The 22,655-nt window shown below is 53.7% G+C and overlaps 10 protein-coding genes across 11 annotated transcripts; 6 read left to right on the top strand and 4 right to left on the bottom strand.

The window, feature by feature from the left end:
* Positions 1-3,031: 3,031 nt before the first annotated feature.
* PV07_05593 (uncharacterized protein) lies at positions 3,032-3,811 on the top strand (the record flags this gene model as incomplete). Its single annotated transcript, XM_016392503.1, has 1 exon — positions 3,032-3,811. One exon carries the CDS (start codon positions 3,032-3,034, stop codon positions 3,809-3,811), a length of 780 nt encoding a protein of 259 aa, XP_016250022.1.
* A 642-nt stretch (positions 3,812-4,453) lies between these two features.
* On the top strand, positions 4,454-5,242 carry PV07_05592 (uncharacterized protein; the record flags this gene model as incomplete). Its single annotated transcript, XM_016392502.1, has 1 exon — positions 4,454-5,242. The coding sequence occupies one exon, from the start codon at positions 4,454-4,456 to the stop codon at positions 5,240-5,242; it is 789 nt and encodes a 262-aa protein (XP_016250021.1).
* Positions 5,243-5,456: 214 nt separating this feature from the next.
* On the top strand, positions 5,457-7,911 carry PV07_05591 (uncharacterized protein). The gene has a single exon (XM_016392501.1). It carries the CDS (start codon positions 5,624-5,626, stop codon positions 7,520-7,522), a length of 1,899 nt encoding a protein of 632 aa, XP_016250020.1. The 5' UTR covers positions 5,457-5,623; the 3' UTR covers positions 7,523-7,911.
* Positions 7,876-12,986, bottom strand: PV07_05590. 2 transcript variants are annotated; one of them, XM_016392500.1, is made up of 4 exons: positions 11,781-12,986; positions 10,414-11,578; positions 9,895-10,358; positions 7,876-9,804 (listed from the first exon to the last, which is right to left on the bottom strand). In XM_016392500.1, exons 1-4 carry the CDS (start codon positions 11,905-11,907, stop codon positions 8,240-8,242), a joined length of 3,321 nt encoding a protein of 1,106 aa, XP_016250019.1. In that variant the 5' UTR covers positions 11,908-12,986; the 3' UTR covers positions 7,876-8,239. The 2 variants fall into 2 exon arrangements, with proteins under 2 accessions (XP_016250019.1, XP_016250018.1); XM_016392499.1 differs by having other exon boundaries at positions 7,876-10,358.
* Positions 12,987-13,112: 126 nt separating this feature from the next.
* On the bottom strand, positions 13,113-14,910 carry PV07_05589 (uncharacterized protein). The gene is made up of 2 exons (XM_016392498.1): positions 14,699-14,910; positions 13,113-14,638 (listed from the first exon to the last, which is right to left on the bottom strand). The coding sequence occupies exons 1-2, from the start codon at positions 14,839-14,841 to the stop codon at positions 13,555-13,557; spliced, it is 1,227 nt and encodes a 408-aa protein (XP_016250017.1). The 5' UTR covers positions 14,842-14,910; the 3' UTR covers positions 13,113-13,554.
* Positions 14,911-15,093: 183 nt separating this feature from the next.
* PV07_05588 (uncharacterized protein) lies at positions 15,094-16,163 on the top strand. Its single transcript, XM_016392497.1, has 3 exons — positions 15,094-15,216; positions 15,272-15,317; positions 15,382-16,163. Exons 1-3 carry the CDS (start codon positions 15,211-15,213, stop codon positions 15,897-15,899), a joined length of 570 nt encoding a protein of 189 aa, XP_016250016.1. The 5' UTR covers positions 15,094-15,210; the 3' UTR covers positions 15,900-16,163.
* On the bottom strand, positions 15,892-18,039 carry PV07_05587 (uncharacterized protein). The gene is made up of 2 exons (XM_016392496.1): positions 17,864-18,039; positions 15,892-17,768 (listed from the first exon to the last, which is right to left on the bottom strand). The coding sequence occupies exons 1-2, from the start codon at positions 17,950-17,952 to the stop codon at positions 16,076-16,078; spliced, it is 1,782 nt and encodes a 593-aa protein (XP_016250015.1). The 5' UTR covers positions 17,953-18,039; the 3' UTR covers positions 15,892-16,075.
* Positions 18,040-18,228: 189 nt separating this feature from the next.
* On the bottom strand, positions 18,229-19,097 carry PV07_05586 (uncharacterized protein; the record flags this gene model as incomplete). Its single annotated transcript, XM_016392495.1, has 1 exon — positions 18,229-19,097. One exon carries the CDS (start codon positions 19,095-19,097, stop codon positions 18,312-18,314), a length of 786 nt encoding a protein of 261 aa, XP_016250014.1. The 3' UTR covers positions 18,229-18,311.
* Positions 19,098-19,905: 808 nt separating this feature from the next.
* On the top strand, positions 19,906-20,349 carry PV07_05585 (uncharacterized protein; the record flags this gene model as incomplete). The annotated part of the gene is made up of 2 exons (XM_016392494.1): positions 19,906-20,074; positions 20,130-20,349. The coding sequence occupies 2 exons, from the start codon at positions 19,906-19,908 to the stop codon at positions 20,246-20,248; spliced, it is 288 nt and encodes a 95-aa protein (XP_016250013.1). The 3' UTR covers positions 20,249-20,349.
* Positions 20,350-20,668: 319 nt separating this feature from the next.
* On the top strand, positions 20,669-22,400 carry PV07_05584 (uncharacterized protein). The gene is made up of 2 exons (XM_016392493.1): positions 20,669-21,848; positions 21,904-22,400. The coding sequence occupies exons 1-2, from the start codon at positions 20,918-20,920 to the stop codon at positions 22,020-22,022; spliced, it is 1,050 nt and encodes a 349-aa protein (XP_016250012.1). The 5' UTR covers positions 20,669-20,917; the 3' UTR covers positions 22,023-22,400.
* The last annotated feature ends 255 nt before the right edge of the window (positions 22,401-22,655 follow it).

The raw sequence follows: 22,655 nt of genomic DNA, 5'->3' as shown, positions 1-22,655 counted from the left end.
ACCTTCACACTCACCTCGCTCACCTTCACACTCACCTCGCTCACCTTCACACTCACCTCGCTCACCTTCACACTCACCCTTCATCCTGAACCTGCTCCACCGCATGCAGCGCCAGCCAGGACCCAAATATGGCAGCGCGTGGCCCTTTCGCTCTCTGACGCCTCTTCGACTTTCGACCACTTTCTCGTCCCCTCGCTTAGACAGACCCTCCCTCCTTGCCAATCGAGTAGTATATGACACGTTCATTACCCACCCGGTCGTGACTCAAAAAGCAGCATGTAAATTGCCCTGGATCCTTGCTCATGATGAGAATCTATAACCGTCGTCATCGACTCGCCATTCGCAGAAAGCAGATATGGGACTCAGAAATCAGCTCGAAACCACATTGTTTTACACTGCTCCCAGATCCACTGACCTAAACGGCAGCGGTCGGGTGCAGGTCTAGGTTCACGATTGTTTGAGCACACAGTTCATCACAGTCCCTCGAAGAGAACAGGGCGTTACCTGAAGTCCTCACTACAGCTTTTGCTTGGAGAGGAGAAAGGGTTGAGGAGGGGATGAACCCTTGCTTAAATAGCTGCAAGCTCCCTAGGCGCGGGTACCGCCAAGAGGCCTCCCCGTCTTGGTCTTCGCCCCCACTGGCAGAACGCTAGGCAACCATTCGGTAGGAGTGTACGGGAACACAACTCTCACCGGCCTACTCCGAACCATTGTTTGAATTGTTTTTCCTTTTCGATTTCGGACGACAATTACTATACGCGGTAGAGCTATGCACCTTGATCTTCACGATCTGTCTCATGGACCTTCCCAGGTGGATCATCCTGGAAGACGGACACGAAAAGAAGAGGAGAGGAGAGAAGACGGAGCCAAGTGCACCGTATGTATCGTAGTTTATTTGTGTGAGAAGTGTCCATTGCTATGCGCAAGCTCTTCAGACTTGTCACACTTACACAGGTATTCCAGTTGTCTGATAGCAGCTCCGCCCTGTCGCCAGCTTTGCTCCCTGTTGAGAATAGAGGGAATTGTTTTGTGTCCACACGTTGCCCACCCAAAATGATGTCGGCATTAACCTCGAAGACACTCGTCTCATCGCTTGGGATCTGTCTGAGGGTTGATTCCTGGCGAGACGTCAAGTACGTACCCTTGACTCTAGTTGCTAATTGCATGCAGGAATTGATGATGCATGGAGCCCACAACCTAGACTCGAATGTCAGCAAAGTTTCACAAAGGAAGGAGCTGCTGAACGGATACTCGGACGGGATGAGATTGGGGATTGACCAATAATGATGTGTTGAAGAGCCAACAGGAGGCTTTGGACAGATCTTGGCTTCACCAGCATGCTGGCTACTGACACTCCGCACCACGAGAAGGTGTCTGTCCTTTGCGGAGCAAAAAAGTGCCAAAAATTGGTGCCACTCTCCCAGTCGGGTTCACCGGGGTCCACGCGCGACGCGGGCTGGGCTGGTGTGTTTGTCTTCTCGGTATAAGCAATGTAGTGAAGATTTCAGGCCATAGGTAGCCACCTTGCGGTGGACGAACCTCACCCTGTTCTTTTTTTTCCTCATCGAGGCACACCGGTATGGAGAGAAGAAAAGAAGAAAGAAAGAGTGAGAGGGAACGAAACGCAGATAACTTCTCGGCACCCAAGTGAGAAGGAAGGCGCGAAACCAATACACGTTACGCAATCTGAGAATTTAGGAAAAAGGCAGGTGCACCACCTACACCCAAGGTTGAGGTCAACCTTAGGGCTCCTGAACAAGCAATGCGAACTTGGAAAGGAATTGAGGAACTTCATAGCAGCAAAAGTTTCGTCTTATTAGCACACCACCGCACGGGCACAACTGGGCTTGGATAGCCTTCGTACTGCAATTTCCATCATTGCAAGCATCATCACTCATGCTGTCGTGATAACGCTCTTCTGTGACCAACTTTGCACTACTGAGGCCAATTGAGCATCGTGCTTTTACATCGTTCTTTTGCACAGTACTTCAGAACAGCCAAGAAGTCGAATAGCCAGACCACGTCGCCAATCTGAAGATGTGTACAGTACTGGATCAGTTGTCTCAGTTCTTCCTGCAGCAACACCAATCCACTTGCCTTCACCCCTTTTCCCTCTTGGCTGCCCAGGCTGTGCATTCGCAGCGAATGACTCTTGACCACGTGTTTCTGAATCAGAAGGCTTTCAACTTTTTGGGTCTGTCCAGGTGTTGATGGCATCGCCCAAGGCCGCGGACGGCCCGCAATGCTGAGGTGAGGCTACGGAGAGCGGGACAGGCTTCATGTCCCTACGAGGAACTTACTGGATGGAAGGCGACGTCCTGATAACTTTAGGCGGGTAGACGATAGACAGTGCTATACAGGGAACTCAGTCAAGCCGTTATGCCGCGTGTCGTATTCAGCAACCAGATTGCGATAGCATTCAAGCCATGTTGTTGTTGTTGTCACTGGGCCAAAGGGAAAGAGGTATAGAGTATAAGTGAGTGCAGCACGAGGCTGCAGTAACGGCAGACATCTTCACAGCCTCGAGCGCTTCAGCTGCCAGGCGCTTAGGTAGGTATCATTGCTTCGAGCCTTGTGTAATATGGCGGAAGGCTGACTCAACGGTGCGGGTGGAGAAATCCTACTACAAAAAATAGCTGTCAACAATATCCAATACATTTCTTACGGCAAAGCATCTCTATTCTCTTCTACGGCCGACTCGGGCAAGGGAGCAAGCTGATAGATGCTTGTATCACGTGAGTCACCGAGTTCGCACCCGATTCGGGTGAGACGGGGGTGAGCACAGGGCGGCATCACCTCTTCCGAATTGGGGGTGAGTTTGGAGCCGTTTTTACTCTGCTTGGCAATTCAATCCCAGTCGCGTTTCTCCAACCGTGTTCAGATCGCCGGCTGGCACTCAGCCAAGGTTGCCAGGTATCATGACAGACAATCTCATTGCACTCATGACAGTCTAAAGCAAGGCTGGTGACGTCTCACACGATCGTCGTCTTCTTGGAGCCCATCTTCACATCTTCCTTTGACCTCCGTCGTCATGCATAGCGCTCTGAATCGACTCCAATCGACCTTCGGGTATTTTACAAGCTGCGCCTTTACCCTCGCTTGCATTATCGCCGTCCTCTCGATAATACCCTTCCCTGCTCCGACGGGCTCGCCCAGCGCCTCAATATCAGTTCGAAACGTCCAGGTCGTGAAAGGCCGCCCGCACTATTACTCTCCCAAACGCGAAGAGTACGCTCAAATTAGATTCGATCTTGAGGCCGATCTATCCAGCCTATTTACATGGAATACGAAGCAGCTGTTTGTCTATGTCACGGCCAACTACCCTGGCGGAAAGGGTGACACCCGGGGGATGTCTGAAGCTGTCATTTGGGATACCATCATCACCGCAACACCCACCCCATGGTCCTGGCAGAATCTGAAGCAAGCCTATTTTCCCGAGAAGAAGTCAAAATCCAAGAGCAGGAAGAACTCAAACACAAAATCCAAGACGAAGGATCTGGTCAAGCCAGGCGTGATTTCCTTGAAGAACCAGAAACCAAAATATCAAATCACTGACCCCAGCGGTGTTATCAGTGAGAGGAGCAATGCTACCCTGCAAGTCAGTTGGAACGTGCAGCCTTGGGTCGGCGCTCTGGTGTGGGACAAAGGATATCTGGGCGACAGAATCGGCAAATGGGCACCTGGCGGTGTGGGAACAAGTGAGACCTTCGAGTTTCCTCCTTTGAAGGGGGCAAAAACAGATATTGTCAAAGACACTGAAGGACCGAGAACTCCAAAAGCTGGATCAGCCTCTCCGGTTGTCGAGATATAATGCAATGCGTTTCCGATACTTTTCGGTTCTTCGGCAACTAGAACATCTCATACGATATGAGCTGTGAAGCACTCTTCGGGAATCGACAGTGGAGGGATTGACACAAGAATTCTCAACTATGACCCAATGAGGGAATCTCAATTTGTGCCCTTCAGTATTCTGGCAACGACTAGTGCTTGAAATTATTTCAGCCAGTTCTTGTTCCTCATTCTCCGATGTGTGTGCCCTGACTTCCATGAACATTCTGGAGTGGGATTTGGCTGAAATGAAGACGACATTTTTGAAAGACCAACGTCCGCGGTCGTCCGCTGACACTAGATATAGGATCGCCATGCTCCCTCATGCAGGACCCAAGCTCACGACCTAACTTCATTCTCGGAGTCGGGGCCTTATGCCGACAGACGGCTTTACGCGGTACGACCTGGATCTTAAGTCCTTCCAACGCGAGCGAGCCAATCAGCTGAGACTGACTTGTTGCGATCCGAACCGATGCCTGTTACAGTCGGTCCGCCGTTTTCATGCGGAGCGAATCAGAACGTATATACATTTCATGGCACAGAGAGCCTCAGGAGTATTTAATCGAGGTCGACAATTTCACCAAGACCAACCTCGCGCAAGGTCGGCGCACATTCTTCCTCCAACATGTCCCTGAAATACACCAACAAATTGCAAGGCAAGCGAGTGGTTATTGTTGGGGGTACCAGTGGTATTGGATTCGCCGCTGCTGAAGCAGCTGTAGAATATGGTGCAATTGTGGTGGTGGCCAGTTCCAGGCAGGAAAAGGTCGACAGGGCTGTTGAGAGAATCCAGAAAGCGTACCCGAGCGCAGGAGACCGTATCCGCGGCAAGACCGTCGACTTGAGCTCGGACGACGTGGAGGAGCAGATAGTGGCTCTTTTCGACTTTGCGACTGACGGCGGGAAACACAAATTACACCATGTTGCAGAGACAGCTGGCGGAACCTTTGGGGTGATGCCTCTTGCCGACGTCACGCCAGCGGCCACTGCAGAAGTCTACAAGGTCCGAATCACCGGCTGCACGATGCTTGCAAAGGTCTCTATGCGATACCTCGAGAACAGTCGCACCTCTTCTTTTACGTTGACCAGTGGAGTGAGCGACGCCAAACCCACTGCTGGATGGACGGTCATGGCTCCCATTGGAGCAGGGAAGAGAGGGCTGACTCACGCTCTCGCCAACGATATGAAACCTATCCGCGTCAATTGCGTTTGCCCCGGCGCCGTCAAGACGGAACTGTTTGATAGTTTTGGGGGAGAGGGACTGCGGCAAATCTTGGACTTTTACACGGCCAGGTCGTTGATCAACACCATTGGCGCCCCCGAGGATCTGGCGGAGTGTTATCTTTGTGTCATGAAGAACAACTTTATGACTGGGCAGGAGATTACTGCGGACGGGGGGTTTCTGCTGTGCTAGTTGAAGGGGTGAAGCAGACATGTGACTGGAGATACAGATGCATTGATACAATGCCGTGGGAAGAACTCTTCCGTTCCACCAGCTTTGCCTGTATGACTCGTATTTATCAACCCTCGCTTGATAGAGCCATCCGCAGGCCCAATGATCTCCAAATGGGGGCCGAGATACGAGTGTGGCGTCTTGCACCCAATCGCCACCCTGGGCGTAGCGGCGTGTCGTGACACCGTCGATCAGGCTGACAGCCTGACTGATATTATGATTATCAGACACCGCCTTGTCGATTTGCTCCCCTCTCAATTCAACTCAACTCAAGCCATCGACCAGACGACTCCTGTGGCCTTCGCGATGGACATCTGGGTATAGCAGCCACTCGATTGCACCATGAGTAACTGGCTGAACCGAATCCTCTCCGAGCCCGTCTCTGCGCCTGCGGTCCCCAACCGGCCGGACGCTTCGTGGCCACAAACACCGCTGACTCCACGGACGGCAGCACGGTTCAGGGACCGCAATGCCCCGGACTACCGCTACCAGGTGAACCAGAAGTGCATCTACGAGCGACGGCTGCCGGGCGGGTCGTACATCACGGCGCACGTCCAGCGCCTGCAGTCGGGCTTCTACGACAGCCCCGTGATCCACGAGGACCGTATCGACAACGTGCGTTTCGTGGCCATCAACTTTGTCTTCCACCCCAGCTCCAGCACGTTCCGCTTCAAGTCGGCCGAGATCAACATCGCCCTCCACCACACGGGCGAGGACGACAAGAGCCCGCTCCAGGTGGTCGCCGGCCTGGCGCCCAAGACCAGCCACGACCACGGCACGCAGACCGAGACGGTGAGCAATGCCCTGGTCAAGAGCAGTGACTGTCTGCACGCCCCGGGCTTCAAGCCCTCGCGGCCCAAGTTCCTGCGCCACGCGCCGCACCTGCTCTACGGGAGTATCTCGCCCGAGACGTTGAACTGGAACTTCAACCTGGCGGGGTCTCTGGGCGTGTCTCAGGGCCCGGCCAGCGCGAGCTTCAAGCCCTCCTACGGCGTCAAAAGCAGCTACAAGATCTACGAGATGATGAAGATCCAGGGCTCCGTCCGCACGCTTCGGTCGTGGTACGGCCGCGAATACGACATTGAGGACGGCGAGCTGGTCTGGACGCTGGAGGAGAACAAGCTGCAGAAGTCCGGCTTGCCGCGCGAGTTCACGTTCGTCATGCTCCTCACCAAGGGCAGCGGCGGGTTCGAGCAGAGCGGCGACGTCCGGCTCGAGCTCGACGTCCACCCCAAAGTCACGGGCAGGCTGGGCGCCGCGTACCCGTCGCTCATCACGAACCTGCACCAGTATCAGCCCTTCAAGAGGGAGGTGCTGGACCTCGACGAGCAGGTTGGCCAGGTGTTTGAGCCGCAGATCAAGGGCAAGGGCTTCAACTTCGCCAACATCGCGACCAGCCTCGACGACTTTGTCTGGCTGCCCGGCACCGCGTATTCGACTTCTGACGGCGGCGGCGGCGGCGGCAGTGCGTCTCAGTCGGGAACCGGGCCTACTGCCCAGCAGCAGACTCCTCCGCAGCAGAGGACCCAGCAACAATCCCAACAAGCATCGCAATCCCATCAGCAGCACCCGGGGGCGCAGCAACAGGGGCACCATCCGTCCGGAGACACGACACTCAATCTGAGAGTCTTCCTGGAACCCTCGCGTGGCAGCCCCGTGCCCTTTTCCACCCAGATCCAGCAACTCCCCTACGTGAACCTCAAAGTGCCGTCCCAGAATCCGTCCCGCGCACAGTCGCCTCTGCCTGCCCCGTCTTCCGTGACAGGCTCACGAAACTCGACAACGACCACCCGACGAACGATCACGATCGGCTCGTCGAGGTCGGTGCGCAAACGGCGCTCCCGCACCGAGCTGTCCAAGGAATACAAGTCATCCCCCGTGACAGCGACAGCGGCAGTGAACGAAGACGGGATAGAACGCCGACACTCTGCTGCCGGCCAGGCCACATTACTACGCGGCCAGGGACCTGCTACAACCCCGGCCACACGGCCCTTTTCGTACCAGGGGGGAGAAGACGTGGCTCAGAACAGCCATGCCCACGCCCACATGTCGCCGTCGGCAAATCCAACCCAGCCGCCTCCGCAGGACGCTGTGTCCACGCCCGCACCCCGTCCCTCGAGCCCAGAATACGCCACCCCGCCTTCGTACCCGGACGCTCACCCACACCCGGACCTGCGTGCGGACAGCATGGGCGGCCTCGACGACGCGGCGGTCGAGCTCAGAAACCCGGACGGAGTCTGAACCCGAGCACTGATACACACGGTTGCAAACTAGCGCTAACCGCGCCGCAAGGGGTGTAAGATGTCAACTTCTAACACAAGCTCCCTTCCCCTTCCTCTTGACGAGACATGAATTACGATCCGTTTTGACTCCTGCTTGGACCCTAAGCGCCCAAGATGTTGATGGCTGGGATGGGATGACGACCCCGTGCGGATGCGCGTGCATGTAATCACAACCACAACCACGCATCCCAAAATGCACGGATAGATAGAACACGGGGGGGAAATACCCAGCCAGGTCCTTGGGGCTGCTCTGGTGAAATCAATATATACTAATATAGCAATCAACGGTCACAAATAGTAATGATAATGGCGGGTATCAGGAAGCGAATTATCAACAGTACATTTCCCAGTGGGCGTTAGTTTCCGTAAGGCTCAATGGCTTTGGGTAGCGATGTTTGATGGCTGCACCAACCCGAGTGGCATCTGGAGAAGGGGAATTGGAACGATTCAATCCTCATGGCAGATTCGAAGTCGATTCCACGTCCAGGGCACCCGCTGGCATCGAGGCTGGCGCTTTGCTGTCATGATGGCACAACTTCCCCCCTCAAGCGTGTGTCCATCAATTAAGGGTATCTGATTTCTCCAAGAATATACACATACATACATACATTCGTCACCCTCTGATCAATGTCCCTTCGTGCCGAGTCAACCCTTGTGACCGGGCCGGATGCATCCCTCAGGCGGGCGACATACTCATGGGCGCACCGTCTTCACCTTCCGACTCCCCATCTTCGTGCTCACGCTCCGTTATCCTCTCCGCTGGCGGGTCCGTTGCTCTGTCCGTGGTGTTCGCTGTGGGATTATCGCCATTGGCAGGAGGAGGCGGAGGCATGCTTCCTTTCAATGCTCCTTCGTCATCCAACCTGGCCTTTTTGTCGGCGACGGGTGTCGGATCAGGGAGACCGGCTTCGCGAGCTTTTCTCTTCTCCTTTTCTCGCACATACTCCTCTCGCCTCCGCTCCTTCTCGCGTTTGTCATTCTCTCTTCTATGCATCTTGCTCTCAAATTCATGCCAATCGCCCTCGACGTTTGCAAGCTCCACTGGTTGTTCCGGTAACGGCTCCTCAGATGTGAAATACTCGTGATTGAGTATTTGCTCCGCGTTGGGTCGCTTTTTCGGATCGTATTTGAACATCTTCTGCACCAGATCAAGACCAGCGGCGGTGAAGACGTCTTTGAACATTGCTTCAAATATCCGCTTTCGTCGATCCGCCGGTTGCATGAGCTCAAACCAGGGGAGATCCACAATTCCCGGCCAATCTGATCGAGTCGGTGTTCCGAGGACATTGTATACTTTATCCAGCTGGCTAAGCTCTCCACCTTCTCCCGGGAAGATCGCTTTCTTGGTGAACATTTCCACGAATACACAAGCCGCAGACCATATGTCCACCTCAGGTCCGTATTGAGTTTCACCCAGAAGAAGCTCAGGAGGCCGATACCAAATTGTGATTACACGATTGGTGTAGTCGAGTTTTCGGGACTTATTGTAAAACCGTGCAAGACCAAAGTCGGCGTACTTCAGTTGACCAGTGTTAGAGATCAGAATGTTGGCAGCCTTGATGTCCCGATGTAGCACGCCTCGGCGATGGAGATAATCAAGGCCATCAAACATTTGCTTCGCCAAATCCTTCTTGTGCGCGGGCGTGAGTTTGAACGTTGGATGGTTGATAAGCCCAGTCAGGTCGTGCGAGAGGTACTCGAAAACCATGAAGCACTCGTTCTTTTCCACCATGACCTCTTGTAATGCGACCACGTGCTTGTGTCGTAAATGTTGTAATAGTCTGATTTCGCGCACGGCGGTGATGGGGAATCCGTCTCGTTCACCCTCCATACGGATCTTCTTCAGTGCAACTTTGTCCTTTGTGTAGATGTGAATGGCCTTGAATACTTTTCCATATGTGCCTGCACCAACAACAGACTCATTGCCCGGCTTTCGGAAGTATATAGATTCGGATTCTGCAAATTCGGGAGGCAACGTAGGCCGAGACTTGATCTCCTTCTTCATCTTCTTCGAAGGGGGAGAGCGTGATCGGTCCGGTCGGCGTTCTCTTGGAGGCAGTTGTTGATGCAACTGTTGTTGACGGTCGTTGGGATGTCTTCGATCATGCGGTGCAAATTTCCGGTCATGGCCCCGAAATCCATGTCTGTCGTCACGGCGGTCAAAATGTTTGTTCTTGGGGCCTTGTGGTGGTGGTGGCCGATTGTCCGAGGGTTGAAATGGCCCTTTTGGTTTAGAAAAATCTGCAGCAGGTTTAGCTGGAGCCTGAGGAGGAGCTTTGGACTTGAAGGCGAAGCTAAATTTGGAAGCAGCCGGTCCTCGTTGGTCATTACCCTGTGTGTCTTGATCTGTGTTGTCGATCCTGCTGTTTCCTTGATCCTCCACCTGCAATTCTTTCGACGGCCTGAAGGGGTTCTCTTCTTCAACCGGAGGGGCTTCTCGGCCGTCCTGTGACGCGATATGCGAAGGAGCTGGTGATGTTTGCGGTTGACTTCCGTAGCCGCCTTGAAAAGTCTGATTTGGCGGTCCACCTTGTTTCGGGGCTGGTGCTGTCCACTGCAAGTTGTTGAAATGCCCACCCCGGCCTCTGTGACGGGGCCCGCTGAACCGCTGGTCTTGCTGGAAATGTCCTCGATGAGGGCCATGTCCACGACCACCTCGGTAAGATTGCTGATAACCGTGTTGATTACCTCCATAGTGGCCCTGTTGGTTCTGGTAGAAGGGATTGGGATTGTTTACGCCGCCTGGACCGGAAAAGCTATTTTGCCGATAAGGAGGAGAGGAGTTGTGCATTTGCCTGCAAATTGGATTAGCGGGTGAAAAGGCTCTTCTAGGGGTATAAGGGTACTGACCCATGATGACCTTGCCCTCCCCAGCCGCCTCTCTGATGATGGTATGGAGAGTTCTGCGTTGGGGAGCCGTGATAGGAGCTGTTGGAAGAATATGGCGGAGAGCCTCCATATCCTTGGTGTCTATTTTCAGCATATGGTCTTTGTTGCCCTCGATTCATCCCATGATTACCACGTGTTGGGTATTGGCCATCCATGGAGCGGTTGTCGGTATCGTCGACAACGGAAGGAGCTCTTGAGGATGGATTATCCTTCTTATTAGAAGCCCGGCCTGGGCCTGGTGGAGGACGTTTTGATGGCTGTGTCGAAATCACGGACGATTCTCGAGTTTCGATAGATGAATGTTTAGACTCGGGGCGTCGATGCGGAGATGATCTCGCAGGCAGACGAGGGGAGATGGATCGCTGATCGCGTGCGCGGGACGGCGAAGACTCTCTCAGGATAGCAGGGTCGTAATTGCCACGATCCAGGGCGTGAGATCTTGCAGCAGGCGAAAAGGGTCGAGATGAATGCGGAGGGATATTCCCGGGCGGGAAAGGAGATGGAGGATCTGGCGGACCCCTGTCGTCGATATCAAAGAAATCCCGACTGCGAGCACGTCTTTGGCTTTCGAAGCCAAATCCGTCGCCGCCAGCAGGAGAAGGGCTTCGAGTACGCCTCCGTTTGGATGATGGTGTTGGCGAGAAGTCACGGCGTCTCCCAGGCCGATCTCCAAATTGCTTTCGGGGTGGTGGACGATGATGCTGCTTGTTTTTTGAGAAACGACGGGGAGGCGAAATGGAAGACTTTCTACCATGCAATTTCCTGGGGTCTCCGTCTCTCGAAAATTGCCGCTTCCAACGCGGTTCACGAGGTGGGCGATCAGGGCGTTGCCCTTGGTCCAACGACACTGAAGGTTCTCCTGCTGGGCGACCAGAATGTGGTGAATGAGGTGGACCGCCTTCTCGAGTTGCGTCTCTGTCCCGCGGCCGGTGATGTGGATGTCTGTGGCGCGGATCCTCTTCGCCTCGCCAGCGATTCTTCATTGATGGGCTCCTTCGAGACCTCGCCATGTAATGCGGGGCGGCATTTGCGAAGATGGAGGACGGGGAGATTCGAGGGTTTGGGGGAGAGTAATGGTCGTAGTGGTGGTGCTCGCGAGGCAGAGGATTCGGATGTTGGGTGAGTCCTGCGCAGTTTGGAGATTCAGCGACGAGCCACCAGCCAGAAGCGGACGATGGGTTGGGTGAGGGTCCAAGGACTTGGCACGCCCGTGGAAAAGCGGCGGCAACGATGGCCCCCAGGTCGCTCAAGTCGGAAGCGAATCGAGGGCCTTTCGAGCCCCCGACCCTTCAAGTTCTGGGGATGTCTAGGGGACGGAGGACACTCACCTGCTCCTGGTCCAGGCTCCCACTCGCTCCGTTCCGTCGCCCTCTTCGTCTCGCTCACCATCTCACCAGCTCCGTCATGCTGCATCAGCTGCTCCTCTGCCCTTCCTTTACCGTTTTTTTTGCTCATCACTCTGAATGACTCCAGCAGTGATAAATGGCCGCGGTCTACCACTCAAACTACATTTCGCCGGGGTTGTCTTTGTCGTGAGAGCTGCATCAACAGTGCAATCTCAGTCTCAGTCGCAGCGCTCCGCTTTGTTGGCGGCGATTCAAAGGCGGCGGGGATCAAAAAGTCGAGCGTCAGCTGCACTTCAGAGTGACAGCACAAAACGCGACAATCTATCTACGTGGATTCTTTTTCTCGGCGCCTCCAACAATAGGCAGAAGATATCAGTCAGTGCCTTGACGCGCTTGCACTTTGCCGTTCAACTGCCTGTGGAAAACACGCGTTGAGTAACCTCTCCTCCAACCGTCATTGACGTCCACCGCCTCTCCCGGCATTTATGCTCTCGTAAAACCAGACATTGGCCACAGAAAGGCAGCAACATCTGTTCACATGGCAACGACATTGATGAGTCCTAGATGTTAGTGTGCTCGCTGGCGGACATAGAGTCAGCAATAAGGTAGTTGTTTCTCGAGGACATTTTGACCGAGGGGTTGTTGAAGCAGTATGGAGGACCGTAAGAATGACAGATCTGTCTCGTTAGCTCGCACGTATTTGGGCATTGGTTGACCTTTAACCACAACATTTTGCATTGTTGGTTGACAAAATCGTTCATGATTGTCGAACACAGGGTAAGGCGGACTTGACCATGGTTCGTAACGCAATGCGATATCTGTATTCGGCGGCGGGATTCGGTCTCCGGGTGGTGCGGATGCCTTCTTAGGAAACAGCGAGTTCAGAGGGAGAGCGTCGACAGCAAAACTACATATCCAAAGGCATTGTCGCAGCCAATATCGAGGGCAGCCAAGGCTTCTGATGCTCAAGGTCCAGAGATGGCGGCAAATGGATCATATTTGCCCGTGGAAAGGCGATTTGGGTTGCTGACCGCCCGGGACCTGTATCAATTCGCTCCCTGGATGATCGACCATCGTAATTGCCGGGCATAATCAAAGAGGATCAAGTCGGACGCAACTCTTGGGATAGAAAATAAGACGAAGGAATTGAGGCATCAAACGCAACATTTGATGGCCTCGACGGTCTACAATGTACAGGACCGACAATGATGAAAGACGTTGAGGTTGTTGGAAGGAGAGGGATCCTCCTCGCCTCCAACTTGGCTGCCAAGACACTAGTGGATGTGGGAGGCTGGGCATCCGGAGAAGCAAACGCGTCTTGACACGCAATTTGATACACTGCGCGGCCGCCCGCTGTATGCTATGCTTATGTGCTCGGAACTTTCGTAGCCATCTAATCATCAAACAGCAAAACATCCCCGTGAAAATAGGATCAGCCCACTGTAGCGAGGCTGAGATGAATCACAAAGAAGTGCATGGCAGCCATTAGACGGGGTTGGCGTTCCTCGTGATCGTCCCTCACTGGCCTGCTTCATTCTTCCAGACGGGATGAGAGAACCCCTGACCATAAACACAGCAGTGCTGTGATTTCGGAGAGGATGCCTATTCGAAGCACCATTTCGCTCTTTCTCTCCCGTATCTGCTGACCATATCTGTGGCTCGATCGTGAAGCAACACAGTGTTGAATCAACCATCTGAATCGGCGTTTCAAAATCAGATTTCATATCTGGGGCCACCTTCTCCGGAATCACCATCATCACCCGTCCACGCTCATCTTTTCACCAACCCCTTTCTCACCCATCAGTTCGCACCCTGTTCTCACAATGCCGATCATCCCACCAGTCTGCACACCCTCACTTCCGCCCCCGGCCAATCTGTATTCAATCTCTGCAAGTCCTTGCAGCCACGTCACTCTGGTCGCGGCACTGACCTCGAGGTTCTGTAATTCGTCCGCCAACGCAGTCAATATGTCGGCCAGTGCCAGACCTCGACTACTTTTCAAGGCATTAATCGTCCTTAGACATTCCGTCAGATCTGGAGTGCTCAGCATAGTCGTCATGATTAACCGAATATCTTCGGGGTGTGGCGCTGCAATACAATTGTAAATCGTGTCGTTCGTAATCAACTCGTATTTGATTTCAGATTCTGGCACGGGAGGCTGCCCTCGCATTGGGAGCGGCCGTGACCCGGCGTGGCAGGCTTGAAGAACATTCAATGCCCGACGCATGTCGCCTTTCGACAGCTTGACCAAAGAATCCACTGCGTCGGGTGTGATATTGACGTTTTCCTGTGAAATCACCTTGTCTACCAACCGCCGGATATCTGCTTCCTTTAACGGTGAGAAGCGAAACCGTGTACATCTCGACAACAATGCCGGAGACAGCTTGTGTGTGTAGTTTGCAATAATGCAGAATCTTGTGTTGGCGGTGTATTTTTCCATAATCCTGCGAAGAGCCATTTGTGCTGCGGATGTCATTGCGTCTGCTTCGTCGAGAACGATCAGCTTGAAGGCGCCTAGGCCGAGTTTAGGCCCGCCCGGAGTCTGTTGCGTGGAAGTACTGAAGATCTGCTTGGTCGACGCAAAAGTTTTGATCTGCTCGCGAACCACGTCGATGCCGCGGTCATCAGAAGCATTGAGTTCGAGCACCATCTGCCTCATGTTCCTGGGGCCATATATCTGTCGCGCCAGCGCCAAAATGGTGGATGTCTTTCCGGTACCCGGCGGTCCATAAAAGAGGAGATGCGGCAGCCGATTGTGTTCAACAAATCTGTTGATCGTGGCAAGGATATCTTGGTGCCCGGAGACATCGTCGAGGGTGTTAGGCCGGTACTTCTCGACCCTGAATATCCTGTAAGCAACTACATCGCTAGTTCAAGCGCACAAGAGATGGTTGGCATACCAAGGCAAGTTGTCCTCTGCTTCCACTGGCAAGTCCGCAGCTATTCGCTTCTGTTTGCCCGCTGCGTGGTCTGAGCTGAATTGAATGGACTTGTCCTTGGACGGAGGCGCATCCAAGTCCATATCATCTTCGTAGTCCGACATCCTGACTCTGATTGTGAATCGTTCAATTGCTAAAAGAGCATCCGTGAAAGTATCATTAGTCGGTCAGGTTCATGTCAATATTCCCTCTATCACGACGCGCCCGCGGCTGCGGAGACGCGTTAAGTGAAGTGCAGTTTGTGACAAAATACGTCGCCCTAATATATCTACGTCATCGCACAACACCGCCAAGCCGCGGTTGCGGGCTCAAGGCATTGGTGGGATGGCACGACGGGCAGGAACTCACAGCGACTGCCTGGGACAAAGGGCCCTCGACTTTACACGGCCGTGAGATGGGAAGTTGAGAAGCTGAGTCCTATCGTCGACCTCTCCTGCTTGCTTTCTCTAGACACCACCTTGTGGGAAATCAAGATGCCAGTGAGTCCCCGCTGCCTTGCTTCTTGCCTCGAATCCGCTGACATCGCACTCGCAGGCGTACCACTCTATCTTTCTGGGTGACCAGGGCGTCCAGCTAATAGGTATTCTCATTTCGAAGCACGACGGCTCACAGACCCTGCGTTACTGACATCTGTGGCTCTAAAGGCAACTTCCCGCTCCTCCCGCTTCGCACGAAAACCCGTGGTCCGGCCTACACCCTCCCTGCTCTCCCACCCAATGTCGATCCCCTCGACGTCGACCCCGACTCCGAGTCCTACGACTGCCTGGACGAGATCCTGAGCTTGTTCCGCGCCAACACCTTCTTCCGCAATTTTGAAATTAAAGGCCCCGCAGATCGCATGCTTATCTACGGCATCCTCTTCCTCTCGGACTGTCTGACCAAAGTGAAACCAAACATGGACTCACGTGCAGCCGAGAAAGCCCTGATAAACGGCGCATTAGAGCAATTCAGCATTCCAGGGGAGCCAGGTTTCCCATTGAACCAAGCGTATGAGGCACCCAGGGATCGGAACGAGGCCGAGGCGTTGAGGAGTTACCTAAGTCAAGTCAGGCAGGAACTGGCAATCAGGTTTCATGCTAGGCTCTACGCGGATGGGACCAATGTACCGAGCAAATGGTGGTTGAGCTTCACAAAGCGGAAGTTTATGGGCAAGAGTTTATAGACAAACGTTGAGGGAACAGCATGAGCCATTGGAGTTGTTCTGGATGGACTGGTGATGAGAAAAAGAGTATTGATATCTGTTTCTCAGGCAAATGAGGAGAATTAGGTCCATGGAATATGATTCACCATCCAGAACAAGCCATGCTCAGTTTTCGCCTGGCCTTCGTCTCAACCCATTTATGCCTGGTCGTTGACAGCCTCAAGCGCCTCTAGATCGCCCTGTTCCTGCGCCACAGCCCCGACCTTTAGTTTCTTTAGCGGCGACTGGGGTGTCTCCTCAATATCTGCCGTTCTCTTTCCTCCTTCCAGTTCACCTTCAACTGGGCTTCCGGTCGACATGTCTTCGACCTTGGCCTTCTTTCCCCTAGGCGGTCTACCTCTCGCCTCAACCTTTCCCTCCGCAGGCACAACTCTAGTCGCTACGAAGATATAGCCCTCTGCCCCACCCCTTCCCGTCATCAATGGATGCGTCCGGCCCGGCAAGACCTGCCACTTCCTCACTCTTGCAGTCTGCACTGTCGGCGCTAAGAGCAGTGTCGGATCAACCGGGAAGTCCTCTGACGGCACAGTCCTTTGTTCCAGAGGTGTATTGATGAACGCAGTCCGCCGTGCCGTAGAGTAGTAGTCCGCCAGTTCAACGAGAGGTTCGGCGTGCGGCGAGTAGACCACCACTTGGCTCCCGCCCGCCAACAAAGGCACGAGATGGCGCAATGTCGATGCCGGATCGGTGAAACTGGCGACGATCAGGCCGTTGAAGCCGCCCGCCTGGGTCTCGTCGACGACGTTCTTGACACGTTCCCACCGTCGTCGTTTGCGGTAGTAAGCACTCCTTCGGTTCGATTTCATCCTCGCCAGTTCCGAATCCGGTATCGTGGGCGGTTCTTGGTACGTGGTGCCGGACTCAGGTTCAAGCAGCTGTAGCCACGAGAGGGTCTTAAGGTGTGTGTATAATGGATGGGAAGCAGTGGGGGCGTTGGAGTCAAAGTTGAAATAACGTAATAGGCCTAGGTTGGGCTGTTGATTCGCGTGCACGAGGGTGATCGTGCTGGATGATGCGCTCATGGCCAAGCGGCGGTAATGTTCGCGGTGTGACCTTCGATGTAAATGTGGCGCTACCTCATCGGGTTGTTCCTCGTCCACGTCTTCATCTTCGGCGGAGGCAGTCGCCTCGTGTCCGAAGTGTGTTTGGTGTAGAACGCCCATCCTCTCGGCCATAGCTGCAACGAGTAGACCGCCCGTGTCATCTACAACCAGATACCGGGAATATGGATCCATGTTAGCGAGCATGGCAGAGTCTTGCCCGGCAGCGTGGACATTCGCCCAACACCCGAGCAGGCCGACGGCCTCGTTTCTCATCTCCATGATCTTCGCAAACTCCCGGTCGGCCATCATCCAATCTACCAGCGTCGTCACATCCAGCGGCAGCACAGTAAACTGCTTCATGTACTTCTTGTGCTTTCTGAGCGTATATTTGGCGAGAGAGAAGGCCGTCTTCTGATCAAGGGTGGAATGGGATTGCATGATCTTCTCGATCAGTTCTCTCCCGCTGCCCATGGTGTTCCGCTTGAGAGATTCGATCTCGGTCATGGTCAGCTTCTGATTCGTGGGGTCGTCGTGGGTGTTGACGTTGGATTTGGGCGTCGGCTGCTGTGAGAGTCCCGCGTCGTCCAGCTCAGTCACCGGGGTCGGCACATCTTCCGTCTCCGCCTGCTCGACCAGAGCGACGGCATGCAATTCGGCGGCCTGCACAACTCGGAGCTCTCTGCCGTTCTTGACCTCGGACCGGTCAAGAATCTCAAAAGTTAGGTGGTACGGCCGGCCCATGATCTGGTTTGTGCGGAAAGACCCATATTTGCCCAGGTTTATCAGACTTTTGTAGACAGAGTCAGCGACAGCTCATCAAGGCCGTTGGCTGATATCTGTTTGTGGCCTGACGGATTGCTTTTCGGTGTTCAAGAAACCTACGTGTTGGGGACCATTTGTTCGACTTTCGTCTGATCTGAGGGTAGCCGGATGGCCACATATTGGTAAGGTTGGATTACTGAAAAGTCCATTTCGCCGCTTGATAATGCACTCCGCGAGCTTGATGAGGGGCTTTAGCTCTTAATCGTCATTCTTCTAGATATAAATATGAGACAGATTGACCATTAAAAAAATGCTGTAGAAGCGTGGAGATATTTTATTTTTATCGACGACTTCCGCTCCGGGCGTCGCCTACTTGCCGCTCTATGTGTGGCGGTATCGGCCCCGCTCAATCTCGGCTCAGCCTTGCTCTTAGCATGCGAGGCTGTTGTTGAAGTATACAAGGCATCGCCCTGTCACTCACTGATCGTGCTTTCCTCTTTGATATCAGGACCCTCCGTCAGGTTATATATTGCTGAGAGCTTGCAGAGCCCAGCCAGATCACTGTCTTTCAAGTAGAAAGTACCTCGATGCCAAACTTTGCGTACGGGAAATTTTCCAGACTCTCCAGATGCTGTGCCCAACCATCACCAATCTCACCGAGCTGTTCTTCGTTGCCAATCTTGACCAGGCCCGTTCTTCCAGCAAGTACCTCCAGCTCTTTCTCTTCGAATTCGGCATATAACCCTGGATGTGGGACCCAAACGACTCTCATCCCGGCCCTGCGCCCCGCCTCGACACCGGGCACACTGTCCTCGAAGACCAAGCATTCCTCAGGTGCAATAGGAGGTGACCCGTTCGAGAGCTTGGAATTGAGAATCTGTAGTGCACACAAGTAAATATCAGGTGCTGGTTTCCCGCGACCCTTGCGCACGCGTGGATCGTCCCCTAGAACTCGATGTTCCTGGGGGATGAAATCCAAGAGCGCCTTCGACTCCGGCCGCACCACTTTGCAATCGTAGTTAAGCTTCTCGCTGCTGCTTGCTAGAGCGATCTCCACAGGCAGGCCGGTGGCCGTTCGAGCCTTGCTGAGATCGCCGAGGAGCTTTTCGGCGCCGGGTAACGGCTTACATTCGGCAAAATGGATTCGCTGTTGCTCACTCTGTTCCTTCGCATATTGCTCTCGCGGTATAGGTAGTTGTGCCCACTGGTGAAAGATGTCACCGTTGGAACTTCCAGGAACACCCATAAGTTGGGCTTTGATGGACCAGGGGAGCCGCGGTCGGCCGTGTTTGAGAAGAATGTTGTCGGCACACAGAGTGTAAATGTCTTCGGTGTTGAGCAGCAGGCCGTCCATGTCAAAGATACAGGCACGTACTGGCGGGAAACTACGCAGCCCGTCCCCATCTAGTTAGCTGATCACCATAGCTGGCTGCAGTCTTGGGAGTTGAAGACGGCGAGGGGGTTTGCAAAGCCTTCCAAGCCGAGAGACTCGGGATGGTTGCGATTACGCCATAAACGATTGAAATACGGGATAACTTACTCTATCCGGGCAGGCATTTTAGAAAGGACAAGACGATGCAACCGCGCTCAATGTCCCGCTTTGAGCTGCTCAGATTGCCCAAGGCGTCGGGAAGTTCCCCAAGCTTGTGGTTTGGCGAGCACAGCCACATGTCAGAATGCGGGTTAGACTAGGCCAACTTTGGCCATGTATATGTTGCTCCCAGCCTATGTACCCACCACGATGATGGGAAAGCCAAATAGCTGTGATGGTCAGCGCCACATGACCAACAGCCTCCTCGTGACCGGGGAGAGAGCGCAAGGCATGATTCTATACGGAAGACGCAGCCACAAAACCAGGAACAATGTAGATCGTGGCGCTTGTGGGTGACGTCACAGGGCGAACAATGAACACTGCCAGAGCTGCCTGAAGAACGAAGTCGCTGCGTTCGGTGGTGCTACAGGCGCATTCCAAGGGACAACAAGCGAGAGCGTGTGACGCACTTTGTTCCTCATGGTATAGAACACACGCAATAGCGCCATCGCGCATCCGTCAACTTTGCTCTTCCTTCTGCATCACCTCAGCCCGCGTCCTATATTACCATCACATTCCAGCCCCAGCGGACGTCAGCCTCGTCAGTCTCAAACTCCCCACGAACATCATCATGTCGGACATTGCCAAAGGCGTCAGCAACTTGGTTGCCTCCATCTTCGAGATCTTCAAGGGTATCTTCGTCACCGTCTTCAACGTCTTCGAGGGCGCGTTGAACGCGGTCATTGGCCTCCTCAAAAACACGTTCAACTTGGCTGAAGGCGTGCTTGGCTTTCTTATCGGTAGGTTACCCGGCAACATACGCCTAGTCCAGAGGAATAGGTCTGACCTGGATAGGAAACATCTTCATTATCGGAACGCTGTGCGCAGTCTACTTCGGGTATGTCTTGTACCAACAACGTCAGGGCAAACGACCGGCTCCGATCTCGAAAGTGGCAACGGGAAAGACTCAATGAGCGCAATAGCACAGAAGAAGGTGGTGGGAAGCAAGGTGGAATCAGTAATCAAGCAGCGGGAACGGCAATGAAATGTGCTAGAGCGCAGGTCGCTGCGGTTTGGTATACACCATGAAACACGACGGGTGGAAGAGTGCTTGGGTGAATAATGGCAAAAGGAGAGCGCGGGCCGAGGTCGACAGCAGTGAAATCGCCTCTTCCGCTGCAACTGCCAACTGGGGCTCTCAATCTCTTCTTCGATCAATAGTATAGCCATAGGTAGTCCGATATGTGGAAGAAACTGCGATCGGAGACTCTGAAACGAATTTGCTTCGGATGTGCCAAGGCAAAATGGACAATTGCCGAGGTTAATGTGGGCGCCGTGTGAGTGGCTGCGATGCTGCATCTTCAACTGCGCTCAATGTCTCGATCGCCGAACATCTTCCCTCCCTTTAACCATTGCCATCCCCCCCTTTCGTCTGCGTCTCATTCCTTCCGAATTCCTCCATTGATCTCCAATTCTCCGTCCGCACATGCGTCAAGCCCTGTGAGCTACAAAAAGCGGGAACCTGTTGACTCTTCGTTCATTTCGCGACACTCCTTCTCTTTCTCTTTGCTGATCCCATTCTACCCCTCCTTTTCTGTCAAACACCATCCACTGCCCGAAGAGTGCGCAAAACTCTTGCCATCATGTCTCAAATAAAGGACGTTGCGCCATCCCCTACCGAGACCGACCTCGATTCACAATCCTCCCAATCCTCCGGTCCAGTCAACACCGTACCCTCGCGCGATCCTACCCCCGCGACCTCTGCGGCTCAACAAAGCGACAATATTGCCCATGCATTGGCTGGTGCGGGCGGCGGCCTTCTCGCGATGACCCTGACCTACCCCCTGATTACCCTCTCGACCCGAGCACAGGTCGAGTCGAAGCGGGCCGATACTTCCACAATCGCAGCTGTGAGACACATCATCAAGCGGGAAGGTCTGGGCGGACTCTATGCGGGACTCGAGAGTGCGTTGTTTGGTATTTCAGTCACCAACTTCGTCTATTACTATTGGTATGAGTGGACCCGCGCCTTCTTTGAGAAAGCGGCGATCACAGCGGGCCGAGCTAGCAAGAAGCTCACCACGGTCGAGAGCATGATCGCCGGTGCGATTGCGGGTTCAGCAACCGTCCTCCTCACCAATCCTATCTGGGTCATCAACACAAGGATGACAGCCCGCAAGAGCGAGTCCGGAGAGGGCGAGTTACCAGGTGGTGAAAAGAGACAGGTCAAGAAACCTGGCACCATCGGGACCTTGTTGGCCCTCCTTAAAGAGGAAGGGCCCTCCGCTCTTTTCGCCGGAGTCCTTCCAGCTTTGGTCTTGGTGATCAACCCAATCCTACAATATACCCTGTATGAACAAATGAGGAACGTTTTGGAGAAGAAGAGGAAATTTGGCCCACGTGATGCCTTTTACCTAGGTGCTCTTGGCAAGCTGCTGGCGACTACCATCACCTATCCTTACATTACTGTCAAATCCAGGGCTCATGTCGCCAGCAAAGATGATCTTCATGAGGGTATGTGGAAGAGCTTGAATAGGATTGTCAAGGAAGAAGGCTGGGCCGGTTTGTACAAGGGTAAGCTTGATCTATCTCTCTCATACTCGATTTCAAACTGACCAACCTTGATTAGGACTCGTCCCTAAAGTCAGCCAAAGTGTATTGACAGCGGCTTTCCTCTTTGCCTTCAAGGACGTTCTATACGACATGACCGTGGCGATGCGCAGAAGGGCAAAAGCCATCAAAGCATGATCCGAAACTCGAACACCACTTGGGTGTATCCAGCATTCAGAGAAGGATGTCTAGAATGTCTTGATATCTCCACGTCAGCACGAAGAGATTGTCACCTATAGTGCAACGGCTCTCTTCCAAATAGCATGAAATGCTATTTCAGCAGTATTCCTGCAAGTGCTCGTTGGAATACAAAGCGACCTAAGGACAAGCGGAAGTGGAGCCAGGGAGGTTGTCGTCCGCGCCCTCAAAAGGTCCAAGAACTTAAGAACGCGTTCAGAAATAGACGGCACAGGTTCTCACTTGTAAATCGAACCTACCGCCGCAATTATAGCTTCACTTAGATCAGATTAGCGCTCTACGAAGATTGTGGTAAAATTCTATGTCGTATCTCCTCGATGACTGGGCTAGCGAGGCTCAACTTCGGCTTGGCTTCAGGTTCTGCTCTGGCTGCCTGACGGAACATCTCAGCTAACTACACAGCATTGATTTGCAAACACCCAGGCTGGACCAAAGGGCAATGAGCCTAATTTCTGGGTTCTGGGATCAGGTTAATACCTACGCCTCAGCGACTGCCCATCAACTTTGTCCTCCATGTAAAACGTTCTGCTCCAGATCGAACTTACTGCAAACCCTGCCGCAAGACTACACAAC

This window comes from Cladophialophora immunda, assembly GCF_000835495.1.
Source record: "Cladophialophora immunda strain CBS 83496 unplaced genomic scaffold supercont1.3, whole genome shotgun sequence".
NCBI lineage: Eukaryota > Fungi > Ascomycota > Eurotiomycetes > Chaetothyriales > Herpotrichiellaceae > Cladophialophora > Cladophialophora immunda.
Note: the sequence above shows the minus strand (reverse complement) of the source record. Positions and strands in the feature narration are given on the sequence as shown.

Excerpts from the sequence above, each read along its gene's own strand:
- PV07_05587 (XM_016392496.1), bottom strand. The coding sequence starts at position 17,952 with ATGGACTTTTCAGTAATCCAACCTTACCAATATGTGGCCATCCGGCTA. Across the intron at positions 17,769-17,863 it reads GAACAAATGGTCCCCAACAC|TCTGATAAACCTGGGCAAAT; the intron begins GTAGGTTTCTTG and ends TGTCTACAAAAG.
- PV07_05591 (XM_016392501.1), top strand. The coding sequence starts at position 5,624 with ATGAGTAACTGGCTGAACCGAATCCTCTCCGAGCCCGTCTCTGCGCCT.
- PV07_05588 (XM_016392497.1), top strand. Across the intron at positions 15,318-15,381 it reads CCAGGGCGTCCAGCTAATAG|GCAACTTCCCGCTCCTCCCG; the intron begins GTATTCTCATTT and ends GTGGCTCTAAAG.
- PV07_05584 (XM_016392493.1), top strand. The coding sequence starts at position 20,918 with ATGTCTCAAATAAAGGACGTTGCGCCATCCCCTACCGAGACCGACCTC. Across the intron at positions 21,849-21,903 it reads CTGGGCCGGTTTGTACAAGG|GACTCGTCCCTAAAGTCAGC; the intron begins GTAAGCTTGATC and ends AACCTTGATTAG.
- PV07_05589 (XM_016392498.1), bottom strand. The coding sequence starts at position 14,841 with ATGTCGGACTACGAAGATGATATGGACTTGGATGCGCCTCCGTCCAAG. Across the intron at positions 14,639-14,698 it reads GCAGAGGACAACTTGCCTTG|GGTCGAGAAGTACCGGCCTA; the intron begins GTATGCCAACCA and ends CAGGATATTCAG.
- PV07_05590 (XM_016392499.1), bottom strand. The coding sequence starts at position 11,907 with ATGAGCAAAAAAAACGGTAAAGGAAGGGCAGAGGAGCAGCTGATGCAG. Across the intron at positions 11,579-11,780 it reads GGAGCCTGGACCAGGAGCAG|GACTCACCCAACATCCGAAT; the intron begins GTGAGTGTCCTC and ends CAAACTGCGCAG. Across the intron at positions 10,359-10,413 it reads GGAGGGCAAGGTCATCATGG|GCAAATGCACAACTCCTCTC; the intron begins GTCAGTACCCTT and ends TCCAATTTGCAG.